We start from the raw sequence: 22,807 nt of genomic DNA, 5'->3' as shown, positions 1-22,807 counted from the left end.
AAATAAAGTCGACCGACTCCAGCAAACACAACACATTTAGTACTAATTAATACATGAACCAGTTAAAGCAAGAAATTAATCCAAAGTCTTGCAAATTAAATAAAATAAACGAACCCAGAATATATAGATATATGCCATGCATGGATACAATATATGTGATGTACGTAACTCCCATGGATCACCTCATCATCGACTTTTAGAACATCATTTACGTAGTACTGATGCTGAAGAAATCACTGTTAGTTTGCTCATCAAACGACCAAGCCATTTGCAATGACCACCTCTAGCTGCTAGCTAGCAGCTGGGGCTTAGAACTCTTGGGCGTCGAGGTCGTCGTCGTAGTCGCGAATCTCGTCGACGTGCTCGACGACGACGACGTGGACGCCGGGGTCGTTGACGGCGCAGCTGCCGGAGACGAGCACCGAGTTGTTGACGGCCTGATAGTTGCTGTTGGTGTAGGCGCTGATCACCACGTCCTCCTCCTCCTGCTCTCCTTCCTGGTTGTCGTTGTCCTCATCGGCGTCCGCGTTGCCGACAACGACGAGGTCCTCCACGTCGCCCGCGGCGGCGGAGGCGTCCATGGTGGCGCCGCTGTTCTCCCCCGCCAGCGTGATGATGGTGTTGGTGGCGGCATCGTCGTTGGCGCCGGTGAGGGCGGCGGCGAGGTGGTCGTTGAGCTTGGCAACGGCGGTGCTCACCTCGGCGGCGACGGCATTGTTGTTGGAAGCCATTGATTGTGTAATGTGGTGGTGGAGCAGAAAATCGATAGGTAACTCGATCGATGAAATGCAGTTGTGATCGATGAAGCTGGCTCTGATCCGGATGCACGTATATATAGGGCACAACAAAACCATTGGAAGATGGCGATGCGTGGTGGCGTGCGTGAAGGGGAAACTTGAGACCTCAGCGCAAGCGATTCGATTATTCCAGGCTTGAGCCTCTGCCCAAAGCATGTACTGCTGCGTATATGTTTCTTGCTCCAGAGGGTTTCTTCAGATTCATACGCAGATATATGCCACTGGAAAAAGAAGAAGCAGCAGAAGCTACAGGAGGAGTCTCTGACAAAATCCATGGCATACGACTATACGAGCGATGCACTGCAGTAGGAACTTGGCTAATTAACAGAGTCTTGGCTAATCGTGTGTCTGGATGCAAAGTGGACTGAACAGCATGGGAAATTAGGAATCGATCGCTCAAAAGGTACTGCGTGCGTGCGTGTGTGTGTGTCTGGCTAACCGGTGGTCGATCGGCCCTACCTTTGACTGCATCGCAAAGGAAAGAATATTTTGGTGTGTGTCTCCATTCATCATCCACAGCTAACATGAATCTTTTTACTACTGCTCCAATGCTACATTTACCTTCTTTACTGATTGTTGGTGCAAGTTGTTTGTATTTATTAATTATTAAGACTGTGTAGACATCAGAAAGGAAGGATTGAGAAGTGAAAGGCTTTTAAAAAAAGAATGGTCCAGAGTTTTCTCCTTCAGGCCTTCACTGCTCAATGCTCGTGCCTCTTCTTGCTTCTCTCAACCCTAAATCTCCAAAAGGAAAAAAAAACTTAATACAAGAGTAGAGTAGTTGAGGTTGCAAAAAATAGGCACAGGGAACATTTCATTCTATGCTTTGGGTAAAAAAAGATTGTCGGTCGCTAGAACAATTCAAAATTTAGTGCTCAAGGAATTCTTTATTTTTTAGTAGGGAGCTCACCCGCACAGGAAACGAGCGCTTCAAAGCAGCGGTACGGCTGGATTTTCTTAGATAAAGTCTCTCTGACCTCACATAGCCAAATTCTTATATCATCCTCAGCTTAGAAGCCGAACACAAAAAAATAGAGAAATAGGTACACATAGAGCATAAAAAATTCAAAAGCATAGTCTATTATTATTTCTCCATCTATTCTTTGCGAATATATCCAAAGCGACGATCTCTAGTGACGAACAGATGCTGACGGTGGTCAAGCACCGAGAGCGGGGATCCATGGGACCCCTTAGAGATCCAGTCTGGGTTAGTTCGTGCGTATGGATTCGAGAAGCGTTGGGGGGGAGTTAGTGTGTGATTATGCTCAGAGAGAGTTTTTAGGCTCAGGCTGTTCGGAAGCGTAATACCCTACGTTATGTGTGTTATGTTGTTTAGAGTTGTTTGTCAATTTTTGGACAAGAGCCGGCCTTTTATAGGCCAGGCCCATGGGACGAGTTGAGGCGAGCCTTGTTCCCCAATCCATCCCTTTACACTGTGTGTGTGAACACGGCGGCCCAATAGCTGCCCTCCTTGCTACAGTTCCTCTGACACGCCATCCATTTGCCTTGATGCTTCCTTGCCTTGGTACGCACGGCGCTGGAGCACCCTGCCTAAGTCCTCTGTACACCAATCTCATATTTTACCATCTTACTTTGGTAATCCTTACTTTTATCGTCCCGAGCCCAACATCTCGGGACGGGGAGCACTGAACCTGGCTCTCGGGGACCTTCCCGGGAGCCCTTCGCCGCTTCTTGGGCCCTAAGTGTGGGGGCCTTCCTTTTGACAGTGTCCCCGGGAGGCCTTTTTCCACCTCCTGGGTCCTCAATGTGGGCCCGCCTCTTTAACAAAGGGCAGCCGGGAGCATGGCGGGGCGCTCTTGACACGAGGGTGGCGCTCGCTACCTGTTGGACGGGATGGGTGAGGTTGTCGGTCCCTGACGCACCCAGGCGCGTCCCATCAACTGTAATGATAGTATCTTTACGTACGGGGATGGGGCACCTGCTGACGGCCTACCTCGACTATCATGCCCTTCCCATGCCAGAATACGCCACCACTTGCTTCGCCTCGAAGGGAGCCTTCCTAGGAGGCCTTCCCGGGTACGGCCTGCTCCCGCCATGTGGACCACCTGTGGGTCCCGCTAGGTAGGTGCGATATTTTCCTTGCCTGCCTGGGGCTCAGACTCCCCAGCCTATCTCCTTGTTTGGCCCCATGAGGCAGGAGCCCCTTCTTATGGGTGGGCCCCTTTGTCAAGTGCCTCCTCGAGGAACCCCGTTCCCATGGATTTGACAGCAGCCCCCAACCCTTTGTCGGACTGTCTCCCTCCAGGTCAGGTTTGGGGGCTAGTAGAAGAAAGGGGACCTCCTCTTGACGTTCCGTCTCTGCCTCGGGACCATCACTCAAGCTTTTGGTTGGGATTCCCCTAGATTCTGGGAACCCTCCGCACTTATTCTTCAGCGGTTGTTTCTCGAAGTCTAGCCGCCACGCATGCTGCCTTATAAGACCGCATGTGCGAGCCCTTAGGGCTTCCTTCATCTCCACTTGTCATCTTCAACCTTTTGCCTCCTTCACCTCAATCGTCTCAACCGCTCCTCTGCTTGCTTCCATGGCCAGGAGTGATCGCTCCAGCCGCCGCGCTCCTCCGCTACCGCAGCGTGACCCTCGGGTTGCCCACCTTCGGCGCTCCACAATCATGGTCGCAGATGCCCTGGAGCGGATCCACGCGATGCTTCCTCCGGTTGGGACGGATAGTGGCACGGCGATCCGTGGGGTGACGGATCCGGTGACCCCTGATGAGCCAAGGGAGGTGGTCATGTTCCTCCCCTTCTTCTTCTATAGGCTCATTCCTCCGTTCTCCGCCTTCTTCCTCCCCGTGTTAGAGGAGTACCAGGTGCATCTGCTACACCTCACGCCCAACGATGTCCTCACACTGGCCATCTTTGCCCATCTGTGCAAGATGTTCGTCGGTGTGTGGCCCTCCATCGAGCTCTTCCGCCACTTCTTCTACCTCCAATGTCTGAGCGTGTCGACCGGTAGTGCTCCTCATGTGGTGGGGGTGTTCTTCTTCAAGCTTCAGGCCGCACGTGAGGGGGAGTACATCACCATGTCCTCCGCGACAAGAGGAGGACTGGAAGAGACAGTGGCTGCACATGAACACCATCGTGTCCCACCAGCGCCTCTGCCTTCTGGCCTGACCCCCGGTTGCCATCCCTGACATGTGGTTTGCCTTGCCGGTCCTTGGCAAAGTGTGGCAGCCGGTGCTGGACCGGATTGCTCAACTTCGGCAGGCTAGGCTTACATCAACCATGGTGGTGGCAGACTTCCTCCACCAATGCCTTATGCCCTTGTGCGCGTGGGTCCGCTCGGCGTGGTTCTACACCGACGACAATGACACGACACGCACCCTACGGGGGGCGGGCACAAACCTCTCCAAGACGGAAATCTCGGAGCTGTTTATGCTGATCGTGGAGGTGCAGGATCCAACGACGAGGATCCTACCGGAGGCCATCGTGCCCCTGTGCGAGGATCCACGAGATAGGTGAGGCCATCGGTCCTTGAGGTACCCATGCGCGTCCCATCAACCATAATGATGGTGTTTTTAGGCGATGGGGCGCCTACTGACGGCCTACCTCGACTGTCGCGCCCTTCCCATGCTAGGATACGCCACCACTTGCTTTGCCTCGAAGGGAGCCTTCCCCCGGGAGGCCTTCCAGGGTGTGGCCTGCTCCCTCCACGTGGACCACATGTAGGTCCCGCTAGGCAAGAGCGATATTTTCCTTGCCTTCCCAGGGCCTGAGACTCCCCGGCCTATCTCCTCGTTTGGGCCTCATGAGGTAGGAGCCCCTCCTTACGGGTAGGCCCCTTTGTCAAGCGCCTCCTCGAGGGACCCCTATTTCCATGATGCTAACAGATGATCTCCCTTGTGTCCTCATACTTAAATGGGATCAAAATCGCAGCCAATATGCTCTTTTGAAAATGACCTGCATAAATGAATTGAAACATTTTTTCTCAAACACTAAATCGTTACGTGCACATCAAATAGCCCATATAAGGCTACCACCCCATAAAGATTAAAGTTTTATCTTGTTTTAATACATGTTAACCAATTTTCAAGCATATGAGATTAAAATAAACGTTTTTTGCAATGCGGTACGGCTGGAGAGCGAGCCAACGTGGCTCATAAGCTTGTTAATGTTATGAGATTATCTTAGCTCTTGGGTCATTAAGGAAACGAGTAAAAGAAACCAGCTCAAGTTCAAGCTCCAGGCAGCTCGCTGCTAACAAAACAAGTGAGCTATCCATGCCTCAATAATGGATTAAAAGCCCATTGGCTCCAATTTTAAATTTTCAATGGGCCATGCTGTGGGGTAGAAAAGGCGAAGAAGCGCGTTTTCTTTTACTACTGCCTAGATCTCTTTGGGCTTCCTCTCTCTCAAAAAAAAAATGATCTCTCTGGGCTTTGTGACTTCGTAGTTCGTAAGCTTTATCTGAGTTGTTGAATGCGGTGAGAAAACGAGTATGAATGCTTCCAGTCCAAGGTATTAAATATCATTCGTAGCGTCCGCAATAGTGACTGTTCTACAAGGTAGCAGATCAAAGAAAGCATGTTTGGACTTAGCAGCCACTATTGTTCACTATTGACTGCTATTGCGGCCAGCTAATGTTAAGCCGCTATTCGCTACATTTACGGTTCAAGTGACATATGAATATGAATCAAATGGTAATAATAATGTTAAAAGAATTATTTAGGTAATGATGAAGAATTATGAGATGACAAATAAACTTTATTCATTAATATGAGAATTTAATATTAATATATGTATCTATACATCTTAATTATATCTATTTATTTGTAATTCTTACTGTGAAATGTAATGGCTAACTTAATACTTTTAACTTTTTTTATGTAAACTAGATGTTAATATTCATATATGCTCTAAATTTATGACTATTTTTTGAATTCTGCTATTTGGACTTAGCATCCGCTATAGCACCCGCTATCCGCGATCTGCTACACTGGCACTAATCCGCTGCCGAATCACTAAATGCTATTTAGTACCTTGCTATTGTCACGGTTTGAACCACTATGTATCTGCAATAAACTTGGTACGGGGTTACGGTTTTGCAATTGTACAAGGATCACTTATGTATGTACTTATTTCTTTCTAACTGATGTGACTGTTTTGCAACTGTAGAGATATGAATTTGCCAATTTTGGCTGGCAAAGTTGCCTACGAATTTCGTCGGTGTTGTAATGAGAACACTTTGTACACATGACCTGCCGTGCACAGAGCTTGTGGCACGACCCATGAAAGTCCTCTTTGTCAGTGCTGTGACATAACTCCCGGTCAAATTCAGGAGCCAAAAGCATGCCAAACAATTTACTTGTTTTCCTTCAGATTTCTAACAGGATGCATACATATGTCTAACAACCTTTATACACCATAAAGTGAAGTACTGCATACTGAATATTCCTTTCATAAGGTAGCATGCATCAGTACATGCTGATAAAGGACATTAGCACTGATTCTTTTCAGTGCTGCTACACTACATACATGCTGCAGAAAAAAACTGGAATGTGGAATGAGATCAGGATCTCTGACATTAGAAAAAAAAATTAGACTACCTATTTTCTCCCATTTGTACAGTAAACAAGGCCCCAACCTCTCAGGTAAACTACAACTGCTAGACATGTAACTAAAAAAAGAACTGTGCATATATATGTTCTTCTATGCCTGAGGGACGGCAGGGTTCTCAACATCGCTGGTGACGGTGTCGTTCTGTCCCCCGGAGGCAACCGAAGATTGCCCGGAAGGTTGATCAGACGCCGGAGCATGCTGCTGAGCTGCACGCGCTCTGCGATCACGGCGTGCCTGGGTAGGAGGCGCCCTCCGCCTCATCCTCCACCGTAGTATCTCAACGATGATGGAGTTCCCGGTCATCCCCACGCCGAACCCAGCGAAGGTCGCCAGGATGATGGATATCACGGCCTGCAAATGGAGCTGCAGAAGTTTTTGCAAAGACCACTGGTTCAGCATTTTTACGGTGCGCGGTAGTAATCTCTTCAGAAGTTACTGTTTTGATGCGCGCTTACGTATCTGTAGAACAGATGGGTGAAGAAGACGACGAAGAGGAACTGGACTGCCGCGTAGATCCACACGTATCTTCTTGCCACTGCAACGTTACTAATGATATCATGGTTCTGAAATCAGAGCATCTAGCTAATCGTGTGTGCGTGTTGACTTCTGGATGTCACGTCATACCCATGCTTGTTGTGGTCAATGAGGAGAAGAGGCCCAGGATACATGAGAAGGGCAGCGATATCGCCAGCGCAGCAATGCCGTCATGGCCCACCTGTCAGTGTCACACACAGTACCGGAGAGAGAAAAAAAACATTAGCAAACCATATGTTTGTTAACCATTGATTGTAGAGAAGTGGCAAGAAGAGGAGAGGAAGGTGTACCAGTAATTGTTCCAAGAAGCAGAAGTAGGCCAGGATGCTAATGATTACGAGGATAGGTGTCCCATGCCACACCCTGAAGATTCAAGTTTGTTAGTTTCAGATGAGAGTTAGTGTACCACTAGCACACATGCATCAATCACATGTTAAATTGACGACACGTGTGTGTCTGATCTGCTTAAAGTAGGAAACCAGCTAATCGTGTCCTAATTATTATATTGCATCCCTCCAAAAATGGAGGTACAGGTGTTATCTCCATGAAGATTAGATGCTAATGATGCAGGTCTTAGTAGCATCCTAGCATGGCTTGTTCACTTTGTTTATAAGGTAAAAATATTGTTTAATCACTTTGTTTAGTCATTTTTTTCCTAATCAATACTGCTTTCATGATGTTCTGCATTTCTGGTCAAACTTTGTCATTCGACAATAATAAACTAGCATTGTGTCACTCTCCAGCACTAGCTTAGGTGTTCTGCTTCCACAGAGAACGCAAATGCTGACGACGAGAGCTGCAAGGTTGTTAACAAGCTACCTGTACCGATCGTATCTTGATCTGCTGCCTCCGTTGCCGACGCGGTTCGCCTCGCGCTGCACGCTCTGGACACGTAGCAGGGTCACCGGGAGGTTCTGCACATCCTGCTTGCACACCTCACAGGTCCTGGTGCCCTTGATGCTGAACCACTTCATGGCGCAGTCCTTGTGCGCTAGAGCAAGCTCACCCTTGCAGGAGCACTCCAGCTTCAGGGTGTCGTTGCCTTCGGACAGCTCAACCATGCAGATCCGGCACACGGCTTCCTCCTCCGGAATGTCCTCGCCATCGTCTTCGCCGACCCCTGAATGAAGGAGCGAATGCAGAGTCTGTCAGTAACAATTTTCAGTGACCGCCGTAGGATACAGCAAGCTTGGCACAGCACCCACCTGACTCTGAAGGGACTATATCAGGAATGACATTGCTTGCAGCTGGGGCTCTCGGTGTCGAAGGAACAACACGGTACATGCCGCCTAGCGAGTCCATCCTCTTGAAGCTCTTGGCGTTGAATTTCTTCATGTTCATGGGGAGGGACTGCGAGCGGCATATGTGAAGTGCAGGTTCCTGTTTGCCACCAACATATGTAATCCAAATCAGATGATGAGACCGATCACAAAAAGTAAAATTTACAAGAATGGATGACATGAAAATTATGTTCTTACAGCGGCGGTACAACTTGCTGAGGATTTGTTGTCAACGGCATGTTGTGAGTGTGACAGAGCATCCACCCCTGCGACGTCGTCCAAAGGGAGCGAGGAAGTCCTCGCCATGACCTTGGACTTGGAGTTGAAGAGCTTGGAGAAGGAGGCCTCGTAGCTCTTGGTGACCGACGACTTGAAGCTCCCCATCGGCAGGAGGCTCTTCACCGTCTGCCTCAGCATGAAGGACGGCGAGCGCAGCGGCTTCTGCGCGCCTTTTGTGCTGGAGGAAGAAGAAACAGGCGTGATGGGGATTCCCCCCCTTCTGGTGCTGCAAGAACCTGTAGGGGTTGGGGTGATGTCGCCTTCTGTCGGCGTTGGTGTCAGGTTTGATGCCGGGATGTCGATCGAGAGATGTGGGCGCGGTCGTTGGTCGGATGCAGGATTCTGTTCATGTGCTGGTGGTGCAGTGGTGTCCTAGAAAAGAGTAAAAAATATTCAGATCAGTATTCAGTGCTTGCTGAAGCTGCATATATTCAGTGGTGAACATGCAAGCAGAAACGAAAAATCAGAAGAATTTCACATGACCTGCCGACTACCATGAGAACAACACTCTAAATTCAGAGCAACTAAGGTCCTCATCTGACAAGATGAGTGATTGATGAAACATGAAAGCAGTGAGCTGCCGAATTCGATGGCAAGACCCCCAATTAAGAAACAAGGAACCAGAGGCAGGGCAATTAGTGATATCGACATGGAACCCTGACTCGGCAGATCCAACTCTGCACACATGCTAAGACGAAAGAAGAGGAGGAGGAGGAGTTGAGCGATGCATCCTCACCTGCATGGCCGCCGGCATGCAACAAGGAAGCAATCTTGGGTTCGGTTCCCTTTGCCGTCACCGATGACCAAGTACTCACGCAGGGCAGTGATGGAAACGGAAGGGAGGCGATCAATCGATCGATGCCGGAATATAAATGTAGTGGAGGATGGATACGATTCGAAGCTTTCCTGCTAGCAGATTCCTTTGCCTGCAGCTTGTAGTAGGGAGCAGGGGCTAGCTAGGGAGTAGAGGAGGAGGAAGAAGGATGGTTGGAATTGGATGGATGGATTGGTACTCGTCGGAGTGGGCGACGATCAGCCATCATAAATAGGGGTGGGGTGGGAGGGGATCGGAGCGCGGCGAGAGAATTGACCAGTGAGTGGTGTGGTGTGGTGGAGAAGAGAGTGGAGGCGACAGCATGAGGTGGCCAGTGCTGCTGCGGAGGAGGAGGACGCGGAGAGGGAAAGCCAACCGCAGCAGCGACGTTCCTCGGTTTCACCTAGTTGCTTGCAAGGGCTGGACCCCGCGTGGAAAGGGAAACCCACCAGCTCCTTTATTTGCTGCTTCAATTTTCCCACTGCTAATCATGGGGTGAATCTTTTTACGGGTATTATTATCTTCCAAATTCTTTTTTCAGACAATTTCAGAATAAGTTCCATATTGTAATTTTTCTATACATGTTATGTGACGGCGATTTGTGTTCCACTATGGTTGTATATCTAGTGTCATTGGAAAAATATGCTTATATTTCGAAACAAGACAGACAAATGTTTCAACTTGTTGTGATCATCACAAAAAGGTTTCATTGTTGCCGACCTCAAAAATCAGCATTGTACCTCCTTTTCGTTCCCAGTTGAGTTTTTTTAGTTGGTGGACGAGGAAAGGACAAGGATGATGGTTGACCTAGAAGATCTGCATTGTACCTCAAAGATCTGCATTGTTTGCACTAAAGTCAGTAAAATGATTTCAGCACAAGCATTATTGTTTCCAGGACATAGATTTTTACTGGCACATTTCTTAATGAGGCCATTGTCTGGTTATTAGGCTATTTCAAAGGCATCTGTACATCTAAATAAGATTGAAAAATTAAGAAAGTAGAATAGTTTTTTGATCAAAGTCAGTAGGGAAACCCCAACCTATTTTTTTATATTTGTTTATTACAGACCTGATTAATTCGCTCCCACGGGAAGTCGAACCTGAGCCTGCTATTTAGGTGCTCTAACCACTAGCCTAAAGGCCCTTTCACAAAAAGAAAGTAAAATAGTTGATGTACAATTAATAATACTATAATAAAGTTCAGTCTTTTAGCTAAGCAGAACATATTGCATTAGGTCAGTGGAAAACAAAAGTATGATGGTGTCAAATCTATAGGGTAGGAGAACTTTGAAAATGTCCTAACAAATGAAAATAATCCTAAATAGAATATACAATAACAATATTTATCTCGTGTAAATTGGAGTATAGAGATGTTTGGTATTCTCTAGAATGCTATGCGCCACATGTACACACATCTAAATATGTTTGCTATTTTTTTTCTTTTCTAGGGTCTCTCAAGTAGGTAACGGAGAAAGCTCGGATAATTTGACTGGCGATATTGGTACATGGTGTTGAAATTTGGTAAAGAAAAGAAGAAATGTACATCTGCAGTAAATTGGAAAAAAAACTTTTGTATTGCCTTAATACAGCATACAGACAGATCAAATTTTCACTGGTGCTCTCATGCGTAGCTGTAGCTTTGGAATTTCTCCTCTATGTTGAGTTATTTTCGATATTTTTAAAGCATCATTAGTTAAAACAAATATTATCTCATAAAAGTTTTCGGTACACATAACAACGACATGGCCATTTAACTAGTGTATATTTAATTTTGTAATTTACACCACCAGTACACAAGATGGTGCTTTATTTTAATTTCTTCGTAAAGATATGGCATCAACATTTTCTTAAAAGAAATAGAAGTGGTTGTCCTTGTAAGCATCTATGAGTTTATGTAGTTTTCATCATTAAGAAGGTTATCGAAACTACAAATTTCTATCTATCTCCATTTTATTCACTTCTAAAGATCTCAGTGTTGAGACCCAAGAAAAGGAAAAAAAAAATCCTTTAGTGCCTGCAGTCTAATAAGTATTCCATAAATATACAAACTGTTTCTAGAATCAGAGTAGCTTGACGTCCTGTTTGCAAAATTAACACTGCAGCCTTTTTACTCAAGTGGTATCAAGTTAAAATACCACCACACTCCTGTATTGCTTTTACCTGCACGTGACGTGAAATGAACACTCCGAAATATCTAAGAAAATCAGGAACCAGAGAAATTCGTTACGTACGCTGCCGAGGATTGTGCCAAGTGTTAATGATGGGACCAGCGAACGCTATCGATGCCACCAGACCCGCATGTCAGTTTCTGAGAAGAGTCCACCGGTAGGCGTAGAGGGGACATGCTGTTTGGTGGCTGTAAGTGTCACGCTTTTGGTGATCACTGTGCATTAGTACAAATCTCTAAGCCCTAGCTTGGGTCAACTTCGCTTTGACAAAAGAAGGATTCTGATGGGAACAACACTACAAAAATAAAACGCGTTCTCTACTGTAGCAAAATCGATGTGTCATCACGGAGTAAATTAAAGATCGACAGCATGCATGATGAAACATGCATTTGCTCTTTTATCTGCTACTTAGTTATTACATGGATGGTGATTTCTGAAAATGATGTTCTTTTATGGCCCTACTGCTGGAGGGTGTGGTTAGTGGTTAGTACTGTACAAACCAAAGAATTTTTAATATGGATTGGGACACCCACCATGCACCATGGTTAGCAGTTTGGTGCACTGCTGCTTTAACTTGGTGCGCATGTACAGGAGTTCTAGCTTAGCTTGTAGTATAGTAGTCCCCCACCCCCCCAGTGTGCAGTGGTCCCGTTTGGTGTACAAGTCAAATTATAATCCAGACATTTTTACAAGGAAAACACTTTGATGTATATTTTGGCCAAGAAGATGAGGATTCACTCTCAAATTATCTTTATCAATTCACCTGCAAATTCTTTTAGCAATGCACACCTTTCATTTATGAATTCACCTACCTCTGCAATATAATCAGAATGAATGGTCTGCATTGCTTCAAAAAATATTTGCAAATGTTAGCAATAATTGACACTGAGAAAAGAGTGTATGGCTTTGATTCTATTAGAAAAAGTACTAGTACTACAATAAAGTAAATTTACAATCTCTATTTCTCACTCTGAGTTAGTAAATCAATAGTTCAAAACCAGGCCAGTAGCTAATAGCTTTGATGGTGGCCCAAAAAATAGAGTAAAATGTTAGTGTTTGTCCTGTATGTTTAGTTTTGAGCATGGGGCAATATCAAGAAGGGACGGGTGTCAAACCTAACTGCCACATGTCCATGATCTCATTTTATATATGAAAGCCCAATTCTGTACAATGTCAAAGGGTTTCTACCTGGGCAGGTGGATGACTCGTGTGAGTGAGTAGGTAGGCATATTTGGTTGGAGGTTCATGAGAGGCCGTTTCCAGCTGTGGCCCATGGGGATGACACGTAGGATCCTGACGTCCTGCAATGATCTCCCGAGAGATTGCGTGCCACGTAGGAGCGGGCATTTGTTAACGTTAAGACGGCGGCAACCATTGGATGAGGAGGATCACGTCCCATGGATATGGAGATGACATTATTCAGAACAAAGTGCTAACCAGCAGCCACATGCATGTAGGGTTTTAAAGAAAAAGTGCACTTCTAGTCAGACCAACTTTGCTTGACATCACTGCTGGCGCTAATTAATCTGCTTGCGCATGTGAAGATTAGCAAACACTATTCACAAACAAAGCATTAGCAAGATGATCACAACCAGCCGCCCATCTGGGAAAATATGTGGTTCTTGCTGCATGCCCTGGGGAAATTTTGAGATGTGGACAAATGGAACCCTACTAGTAGAAATCAAAACCTTAATGAACATTTATGATTTTTGCACAAACCACACGGGGGAGAATGATTTCATGCCTGCCCGCGACTTGTAATCGGAGAAAAGAAAAGGAGGAATTCTTATGCTTTAGTATCCCATGTCACAAACAGGCCTCCTGACCTTCTGCTACTATAAGGGTTTGACTTTGCAGGTACAGTTGCACATGCCGTCGGTATGGTTCGTTTCATGCCAAGCAGAAGCAGAAACAGTGATGAAATAACAACCCCCACCGGCAGTGAAGCGGTTGTTTGCTCAGAATTCTAGTATCAATGAATAAAAAATTTATTTGTCATCCATAATTCTTAAGCATTACCTAAATAATCATTTTAAATATTATTATTACCATTTAATTCATATTAATATATCACTTGAACTGAACCATAATATAGCGCATAGCGGTCTAAAATGAGCAATAGTGGCCGCAATAGTGGACAATAGTGACCGCTAAGTCCAAACATGTTATCTTAAGCCCGCTACCTTGTAGCGGTAGCGGTAAGGTATCGCTGCCGCTATAACGTTCGAATGCTAGTGTCCATGATTCATGCATGCAAGAGTGTTTCCATATTTGTATAAGCCCATGAATGTTGGAAAATAAAACAGAGAGGAGTATGTTTTAGTATCCCCTGTCACAAACAGGCTTTCTGACCTTCTGTTACTTCCAATTCTAAAAGCAAAATTGAGGGTTTGACTTTGCAGGTACGGTTGCACATGCCGTCGGTGTGGTCCATTTCATGCCAAGCAGAAGCAGAAGCAGCAGCAGTGGTGAAATAACAACCCCCACCGGCAGTCAAGCGGTTGTTAGCTCAGAATTTATGCAGCAAGAAACCTGGTCTCAAAGTCTCAGCCAACGGAGATGTCCTTATATAATAAATGAAATAATGAATTATTGCATGCTGGCCACCTAAATCTCATGCCTGCCCGCGACTCTGCTGCTACCATCAATGAAGGCATTGCAGACATGAATGTGATGCCTCATGCTGGACCTACTGCAACTCAATCTCTGGGAATCATTTTTTTTCTTTTTTCTTTTTCTTTTTTCCTTTTGATACTTTGGCCTTGTTTAGCTGCCCAACTTCGGGGTGTCAAAATTACTGTAGCAACACTGTAGCATTTCGTTTGTATTTGTGAATTATTGTCCAAATATTGACTAATTAGGCTCAAAAGATTCGTCTCGCAAAGTACAACAAAACTGTGCAATTAGTTTTTAATTTTGTCTACATTTAGTACTCCATGCATGTACTGCAAGTTTGATGTGATGGAGAATCTTCTTTTTGCATAGTGTCAAAGTTGGGATTTGGGGTTGAACTAAACAAGGCCTTTCTTTTGTGTTCTGCTTTACTTTTGGGCACCAGAAATCCTACCATCAGGATCACATCATGCATTAGATATTTGCTTAGTTTTGTGATGGCTGGGCCCTATTAAAGGAGATCTGGCCAATCACTGAGAACACCGAGTTTCCAAAAGACAAGATTTGCAACAGACAGCGATCTCATCTACAGTACCATAGTGATTTCTCCATTGTCTCCTGTTCGATTTAAATTCAAGCACTCACATTTGCTTAATCTTCCTGACAAAATACCTCATCTCTAATAAACCTTTGAACTTTGGTTTAATATTGTTTTCCTTTTTTTTTTTGCGAGAAGGGATAACATCATGTTAAAAGAGAACAGAAACAAGTACAAGTGCATCCCTTTTTCCAAAAGGGCCCCTAGGTAATTGAGAAATTACAACGAAGCCCTTCTTCTTATGCTGCTCGGTCCTCGAACTGCATCGCTGCACTCCATAACACACCACCGCCGTCGTTACCTCGCATCCAGACCAAGAAGCCGACACACAAAGGTATAAGCCGCAAGAAGTCCTCGGTAAACGAACATTGGCCGTCAAGCTTCCCAATCTAGGCCTTGTTTAGTTGGTCAATTTGGGAGATGCAAAGTTACAGTGCCAGCATTGTAGCACACTGTAGCGTTTCGTTTGTATTTGTGAATTATTATCCAAATATTGACTAATTAGGCTCAAAAGATTCGTCTCGCAAAGTACAACAAAACTGTGCAATTAGTTTTTAATTTCATCTACATTTAGTACTCCATGCATGTACCGTAAGTTTGATGTGATGGAGAATCTTCTTTTTGCATAGTGTTAAAGTTGAGAGTTGGGGAGTAACTAAACATGGCCCTAACAACCCCTTCTCTCCACCTCCTGTGTTCCAGAACACAGTTCTGACACTTTCTGGAACACAGTTCTGACACTTTCGAAGAGACCAACAGCACCACAGAAACCGAACCGTTCACATCAGGCCGCCATGGAGCACCAAAGCAGCCCAATCGGAAACCAACCCAAAGCAAATCCACTGCCACCGACAAACTCGCCAACCCGGAATCTTGACCCAAAGCACAAATCTCCTCCTTGAATCTTGACCCAAAGCAGTGCCGTCGCCATTGCCACCGCTGGGGAAGACAAGTCCGCAAGACATGGTCGCCGGTGACATCCCAGAAACCCTAAGCTACTCTATCTAAATCTAGGCTAGACTAGGAGCTATACAGTCGGACAACCAAATCCCCAGTTCCCCTCCCTCTCCAGCACGGACGCGACCACCGGAGAAGAGGGGGAACCGGAGGGATTGGCGCCGGAACAGCGCTCGCCTCCGGTTCGCCTCTCTTTACTGTAGCAGGAAAAGAGAACAGGTAATATTTTTTTCCCTTAATGGCATTGAAATTTAATCCTAGGAACCAATATGAAAGGGTCTAGTATTGTCAAATACCCTATTGTTAACACGTCATACTCGAAATGAGACGGCATGATTTAGGATGATGCAATTTCGGTAGGAACATGTCGTTCTCTTTCAAATCCTGTCAGATCAAATAAAAAGGAACAGACCCACTGGTAGAACAATGAACAAAAAGATAAGTGCAATCACAGTTGGAATTGGGCCAACAATAGGCCCAGTACTTATGTACGGTTTTCCCTGACTAGGATGCCACTCCTGGTCCTCTAAAAGAAAAAGGATGCCACTCCAGGTTGGACCATCCATAGAAAAGCTGAGGCAGGTACATTTTGGTGCTTAAATTAAATCCTGTGGCTTCCATTTAACAGGGAAACAAAATGTGTAACGAATCTGAAGTAGCCGATCCTATCAAAGTAATGCAGATCTCAAACAGTAACCATCAAATGCCATGCCTTCTAAATCAAATAGATGTTACTAAGAATGTTACAACATGAGGACCAAGCTGAGGAAAACTGATGTGGTCCTCGACAGCATGGTTAAAATGTCTAACAAGAAATTGAGGCATGCTGCCTTGCATGGATAGACAATTCATTCCTTCACCTCTCAAAAAGCATAACCATCTCACAGTGCGAGGTGTGAGGAAACAGATCCACGGCCATCGCCCTCTTGGGTATAAAAGGCTCAGAGTTGGGCATGGACTTCGTCCGCTGCCTAGCAAGACCAGCAGCACTCATAGATCGCCACCCTCGATTGCCTTTGTTCTTTTCTTGTTTCTCAGATGTTGGGGTGCACAGCTCAATCGCATTGGCAACTAGGCTATCTGGATTGCAGGAAATGTACCTGCAATTAAAGAAAAGAAGAAAAGCTGTGAATTTCAGACCCGGTTGTATATTCAACTAAGATGGTACGAGGAATACTTACACTAGGCGTCGAATGAGTGGATGAGTCCTCAATGCCTTGATCACCTATAATGATGCTCAGGATGTGAGTATAATAAACATAATTATATAACACAAATACAATCACTATCCAAATTTATCAGCTAGTAGTTGCTAGGTATTAACACGAAAATATTTGAGAAATAACAAGACCTATTATTAGATTTATTAAGGAATAATTTCAAGGCATATGGAGGAATACACTAAGATAGCCAGGCCTTTGAATGTGCAGTGGAAAAAACATGTAGATTTTTCAGTAATTAACATCACAATCCTTTCAGCAAAAGGTTTTTTTTTTTTGAAATTGACTTTCAGCAAAAGGTTGAAATTTACTTACAGTAGGGTGAAGGCCAACACGTGGGGGGTCCACAATTGCAACAACGTTTTTGAACTTGCATGCACTAGAATCAAGCACATTTTTGTTTGGAATAGAACTATCCTGGCATGTCTTGCCACTGCCAGGCTCCAAACTATCAGATAATGTTGTATCAGTGCACTCATCATTGATCAATGATGCTTCCCCACATTTTTGTTCACCAGCAGCCTCATTGTGTTCATTATGACTGGAATCAACCTCTTTGTTAACCCTATCCATTGAATCTTCCTTTATTTCCTCATCACCAGCACAAGTGGGAAGATCAACTGACATGTCTCCAGGCTGCTCACTTTCACCATTGTTGTTTGTCTCTGTTGAACTGTCCATATTTTCACCATTGCTTTCTAGGCAATCAACTGTATCTTCATTTTCTCTTGTATCATTGATTATGGAATTACTTTCAGAAGCTGCAATGTGTTGCTGTGGTGAACCAAGATATTCTGTGAGAAGGGACCCGATCACATCTTCGGCCTATTTAATCCCAACATATGAACTCAAATGAGATTATTTCAGCAAAGGTCAGTGGAACTGAACAGAATGATGGTAGTTTAAAATGAGAGAAGTTCTGTAATTTCATGTACGGGATATGAGCCTCACCTTCCCACAGACAAATCGGCAATTTTTTATGTCGTTAATAAGAGCATTTCTGTGAGCATCTGAAACTGCCGATTCATTCATTTCAATCCCAACAACCTGCCACAATTAGTAACTAGATTTGAAAAGATTATTCCAAAGAAAACAGATTCCTCTAATAAGCTACATAAGTTAATAAGAGCTCAGATCTGGCCCATGTATTATATTACATGACAAACACTTAAAAACATATGAATTGGCAAAAGAAATCACCATTCCAACACGATGTGCTAAGGTCAGACCAATAGTTCCAGTCCCACAACATACGTCAAAAAGTAACGTGTCCGAATTGAGGTTAGCCCAATCACCAGCAAGGCTATACAATCTTTCTGCAGCAAGAGTATTAACCTGCATAGTACTATGTCATTACTATATTTAACCATAGAAAAAGATTGGCGAAGTAACTTGCTATTTCACCAACAGACCTGGAAAAAAGCTGTCGGTGATATGGAGAACTTTAAATTGCTGATGTGATCATGGATTCTTGTTTTATCTTCTGCTCCGCCACCCAATTGATCTCCCTTTGGCACCAATAGTGGGATCAGCGGGCAATCAGCAGGTGCAGCATTTGATATTCCTTTATGATCCTGCATGCATAAGTAGGTCTCATTATTCTTCAAATATTTCAAGAAAAAAGACGGTCAACTTATTAACATAAACTGCAAGTAGCATCCCCAAGAGATTGTTTGATCTCATCTTTTATCAAAAGAACATTTTGCTAAACTCAATTTTAGGGCCTAACAACCTAAAATCTGATTTGGTTAGGAAAGATAAAACCTAGATAAAAAGAAACATCATTTTTTTGCCAACACTCATATCATGAGTTTTATGACATACCAACCCTTGTTTCTCATGAAATCAGTTTCCAATCTAGATTTTTTATACTGTTGAACAACTCATCCAAACAGAATGTAAACTTATCCAACCAAATAACAAATTTAAAATCATTTTCCCTGAAAAATCATAAAAAACTATTTTCTAAAAATCTTATTGTTAAATCTTTTTCTGCTAAATCCTATTTTTCTATAAATCTTATTGCTAGATTAACATGATCCAAACAGCCTCTAAAACAAATGAATAATAGGCGCAGTGTTAGGCAGAACCATATAAATTAGTAGCATTCTTAAGTACTCTCAGCAAAATGTTAAGCAAGATTTCAGACCACCGCAACAAAGTGTAGCTTTTGCTAAACAGCATACAATTACTTTACAAGCAAAATAGTAAAAGAAATAAAGTTAAAAAAGGGAAGCCTATCCAAATTGCGTAGAACATACGAAAGGAAACATGCACATAAATCATAGTTCTGAATAAGCTGGGAAAACATTACTTGAACTACAATAGTTGTTAGTGGCAAGGAAGGTGAGCACATTGCTGCTCCTTCTATCAGGGCAGCGGACAGCTTGTCAAACTCTTCTTTCATTAGAGCCTCATCGACATCTGTTGAGCACACCTGAAAGTATAGATGCAGTTTGATGAGTGTCATTGGTCAGCCACTAGGAAACTTTATAACCACTGGAGTGATACTATAAGTGCATTTTTGCTCCAAACAACCTGCACAATAAGCATGACTTCTGATATTTTTGATTCCGCATTCTGTAAAACAACAGCTTCCGCTGGATACCTTCCCTCACGAACCTAATAAAATCCCAGTGCAAAGTGTTAATTATAAAACAGAAGCATCACACTGAGGATTTAAAAGTTGAGAGAGCATACTGTGAGTTGGCGCCAAAACCCACAATTATCAACTCGGCTCCACAAAGGCAAGCTTGATGACTGCAGAAAATCTTGGAAGATCTGAGCATATTTACAGGAAATTTCTGAGACATTTGGGCAGTTCACAGGTTCCTCAACAGCAGTCACGCCTTCCCTAGAATCATGTTGTACCAGTCATTATTACTGGAATTAAGAGCAGTGAAGAAAAAGGTAAAGAAATAAGCCAACCTGAAATTCCCAAGCATAAATCCTACTGTCTTTTTGCCCTCCAAGGAATATCCTACAGAGAACTCGCACTTGTTACGGTATCCATCAACAATGGGGGACTCCAAAATGCCTTCAAGCTTGCAAGGAAGACCACCTGGGAAATTGCACAGATCATTACTACATACCATAAAAAGGTAGATAGCATTTCCCCTAATGCAATGATACACAGAACTCCTTCCTGTTCCATAGGGGGAAAAAAAGAGAGAACAAGAGGCCATTTCCAAGAATCGAAGCACTAAAGGTCATTGCAATGACCACAATAAATGCATCCTGCTGAGCTGAAAAAACAATCTTGCTTACCCCCATGTTCATAAGTCAGAACAATGAGAAGTGCATGTTCCGGATATTTGAGATTAATTGCCAAGCATCACAGATACTGGTCAAAAACCAATTTATACATGTTTCAAGTAAGCGAAGTGTATTAGTTTTGTTTGTTTTAATGAAGAGTTAGATCGCATGCCACTAATGTCCACTTTTCACCAAAAGAAAGGCATGGCTGCCACATGTTTTATACTCAAGCACTGCATCTTACATGTATTTTCCTGGAGATTCTAACAGTTTGTCTGCTATTGATATGAATTATGGAAGCATTGAAGATAGAAGTAATGCTTGGGTGGAACTATGAGAGTTAGTCTTCAGCTGAGATAGGATAATGCAAAATACAATAAACAAACAACATGGTGGACAAGAAGATGTTCCCTCAGCACATACATATAATATATGTAACTGATGGTTAATATTGTCTATATTACCTAGAAATTTGCATTAACTTATGGGTAATATTAAGTAAGCACTAGAACGCATGCCCATTAATACTATATTTAACTCTTCCAAGGATGGAGATTGTATCAGTTTACTCACAATCCCAGATGGATTGCCCAGATATGCATTATGTTTCTGACATTCCGCCAAATCAAAAAAATATGCTGTAAAACCATCTTTATCCATATAGTTGTGTAAGATAAAAGATACAGTACTAGTATAGACATTTCCTTGAAACACAAAGGGAACATAAACTATACGATCATGATGGGAGCTAGATCAACTCAATCGCTGTCTGTTACTAGAGGTTACCACAATTACTGAGAATAAAATGTGAAAATGCAACACAATAAGGTTAGGACATTACCAATTTCCTTTGATTTAAAAATCCAATTAGGAAGGGGAATGGCAGGCGGGCAAGCTTTTCTAGCATTGCGAGTCTGCAATAGAAGACAATAAGAAAACCGGTTAGCAATTTCTGCAGAAACATAGTTAAGCACTGTTTAAAACAGCACAAGGACCTGAAATTGTTCTTACAAGTCTCTTCAGTATCTGCGCCATTGAATGTTTTTTGTGTTCTAGCTGATCATTGTAAGACATATGGGCAAGGGGAGTAACAGCATCACGGGCACTTTTTTTATTTGATGCAACCGCTTCAGCTGCAGATGCTTCCCCAGCGGTAGCAGCAGCATTACTACCATTTTCTGTTGCAGTTCCATTATCCGATGCAGGCCCTTCAGCGTGCACTTTTTGATGAGACCTACGATTAGCATCTGCTATCTTTATTTCTTTTCCACCAGAAGGGTTCTCCTTGAGGACCTAATCAAATCGAGAGGAAAAGGTCAAGCTTATACTTTCTACAACACCCAAGTTCCCTGTATGAACAGACAGATAATTACCTGAACTGCATTTGTTAGTTGTTCGACACTTTCGAAAGTCACAAAACCAACTGTCATTCCCTTCTTCTTCTTTGCTGTCGCGTAGGAGATTCCCTGCAGCACCATCATTTGAATCATAAAATTTCGATTGGTGGAGTTGGCATAAAAAAGCAGGTTTGATAAATGCAAAGTCATACCCTAATTTCTTCGAAGGAAAAGGACTACACTCCATATGTGTTAGTTCGACTTCTATGGTACACTGTAAAACCATCATCTACTTGCCTGGTCTTGAAGGAAGCCCTTGAGCCTATCAGCCGTCCACCCCCTGGGAAGCCCGACGAGGCACTTGTCGAGCGATTGTTCATCCACCGTGACCTCCTCCTCGGTCTCCTCCTGGGCCTCCGCGGCGACCTTGCGGAGCTTCTTGGCGCGGTCGGAGGTGGGGTCCCAGGTGCCGTCGGGCCGCGGGCGGAGCTCCTCCTCGGTGTGCGCGTAGCGGCAGGACTCCCCGTGGCTGCACCCTTCGGCGCCGGCGCCGCGGCGGCGAAAGTAGGAGCAGAGGCTCGTCTTCCACATCGGGTGCCGGCCGCTGCTGGCCGCATCCTCACCGAAGGCAGCGGAGGCAGGTGGCGCGTCTTCGGTAGCCGCGTCCGGCGAACCCTCCTCCCTCTTTCGCTTCTCGCCGACGACTTCGGGCTGCGGCTGCGGCGGCGTCTTGTCGTCCTCCATGGCGGCGATGGCGGCGGCTAGGTGCGCGGAGGGTTGCAGAATAGCAGTTTGCAGCCGGAGGACTTGTCTTGGGCCTTTTAGTTGGATGGAAAGCTAGTGGGCCGTCGGTTCCTCTTTTCTTTTCGTCTGGATGGAAAACGGCCTTCTCGCTGTGTTCTTGGGCCATCGGTTCTGCCTATCTCCTCCCATTGAAAAAAGAAAGCGAAAAAGAAAGAAAAAGGTGAAAGAAAAATGATCCAAAAGCACAAATGCAAGAGATAGCATCGATGAAATAAAAGACAAAGGACCTACGGTGTCTTGATCTGTTTTTTTATCAGGATATGTCTTGATTTAGTTAGGTTAACGGGCTAGTAATGAAAGAAGGAGCGAATCCAGCCAGATATATAATAGAAAGCTCAAATGTTCTATATGCCTTTAGATGTACACATGAGTTTATATTCGCCTTCAATTATAATGTGATCTGTCATATGAAGTTTTTAAAAAAATAATGAATAGAAATTAGATTAACCAAAATTTTAAGTTTTGTATGAATTATATATTACCCAGTAATTAGATTGTTATATACTACTAGGATCGTGCCCGTGCGTTGCTACGGGCAACAAAATTTTTATATTGCAAAATATTGGATTCAACA

At 44.2% G+C, this 22,807-nt stretch overlaps 3 protein-coding genes across 3 annotated transcripts; all 3 read right to left on the bottom strand.

Moving 5' to 3' along the window:
• Window positions 1–100: 100 nt before the first annotated feature.
• On the bottom strand, window positions 101–824 carry LOC117862944 (uncharacterized). Its single transcript, XM_034746502.2, has one exon. The coding sequence runs from the start codon at window positions 729–731 to the stop codon at window positions 309–311; it is 423 nt and encodes a 140-aa protein (XP_034602393.1). The 5' UTR covers window positions 732–824; the 3' UTR covers window positions 101–308.
• A 5,361-nt stretch (window positions 825–6,185) lies between these two features.
• Window positions 6,186–9,562, bottom strand: LOC117865456 (uncharacterized). Its single transcript, XM_034749670.2, has 8 exons — window positions 9,204–9,562; window positions 8,387–8,839; window positions 8,114–8,288; window positions 7,728–8,028; window positions 7,199–7,271; window positions 6,999–7,089; window positions 6,830–6,909; window positions 6,186–6,737 (listed from the first exon to the last, which is right to left on the bottom strand). Exons 1-8 carry the CDS (start codon window positions 9,219–9,221, stop codon window positions 6,465–6,467), a joined length of 1,464 nt encoding a protein of 487 aa, XP_034605561.1. The 5' UTR covers window positions 9,222–9,562; the 3' UTR covers window positions 6,186–6,464.
• Window positions 9,563–16,213: 6,651 nt separating this feature from the next.
• Window positions 16,214–22,670, bottom strand: LOC117865960 (zinc finger CCCH domain-containing protein 24). The gene is made up of 14 exons (XM_034750237.2): window positions 21,727–22,670; window positions 21,466–21,558; window positions 21,104–21,385; window positions 20,934–21,006; window positions 19,766–19,898; window positions 19,538–19,691; window positions 19,376–19,459; window positions 19,152–19,274; window positions 18,250–18,411; window positions 18,038–18,172; window positions 17,789–17,884; window positions 17,153–17,662; window positions 16,799–16,842; window positions 16,214–16,717 (listed from the first exon to the last, which is right to left on the bottom strand). The coding sequence occupies exons 1-14, from the start codon at window positions 22,171–22,173 to the stop codon at window positions 16,474–16,476; spliced, it is 2,580 nt and encodes an 859-aa protein (XP_034606128.1). The 5' UTR covers window positions 22,174–22,670; the 3' UTR covers window positions 16,214–16,473.
• Window positions 22,671–22,807: the final 137 nt, after the last annotated feature.

Source organism: Setaria viridis, chromosome 7, assembly GCF_005286985.2.
Source record: "Setaria viridis chromosome 7, Setaria_viridis_v4.0, whole genome shotgun sequence".
NCBI lineage: Eukaryota > Viridiplantae > Streptophyta > Magnoliopsida > Poales > Poaceae > Setaria > Setaria viridis.
Note: the sequence above shows the minus strand (reverse complement) of the source record. Positions and strands in the feature narration are given on the sequence as shown.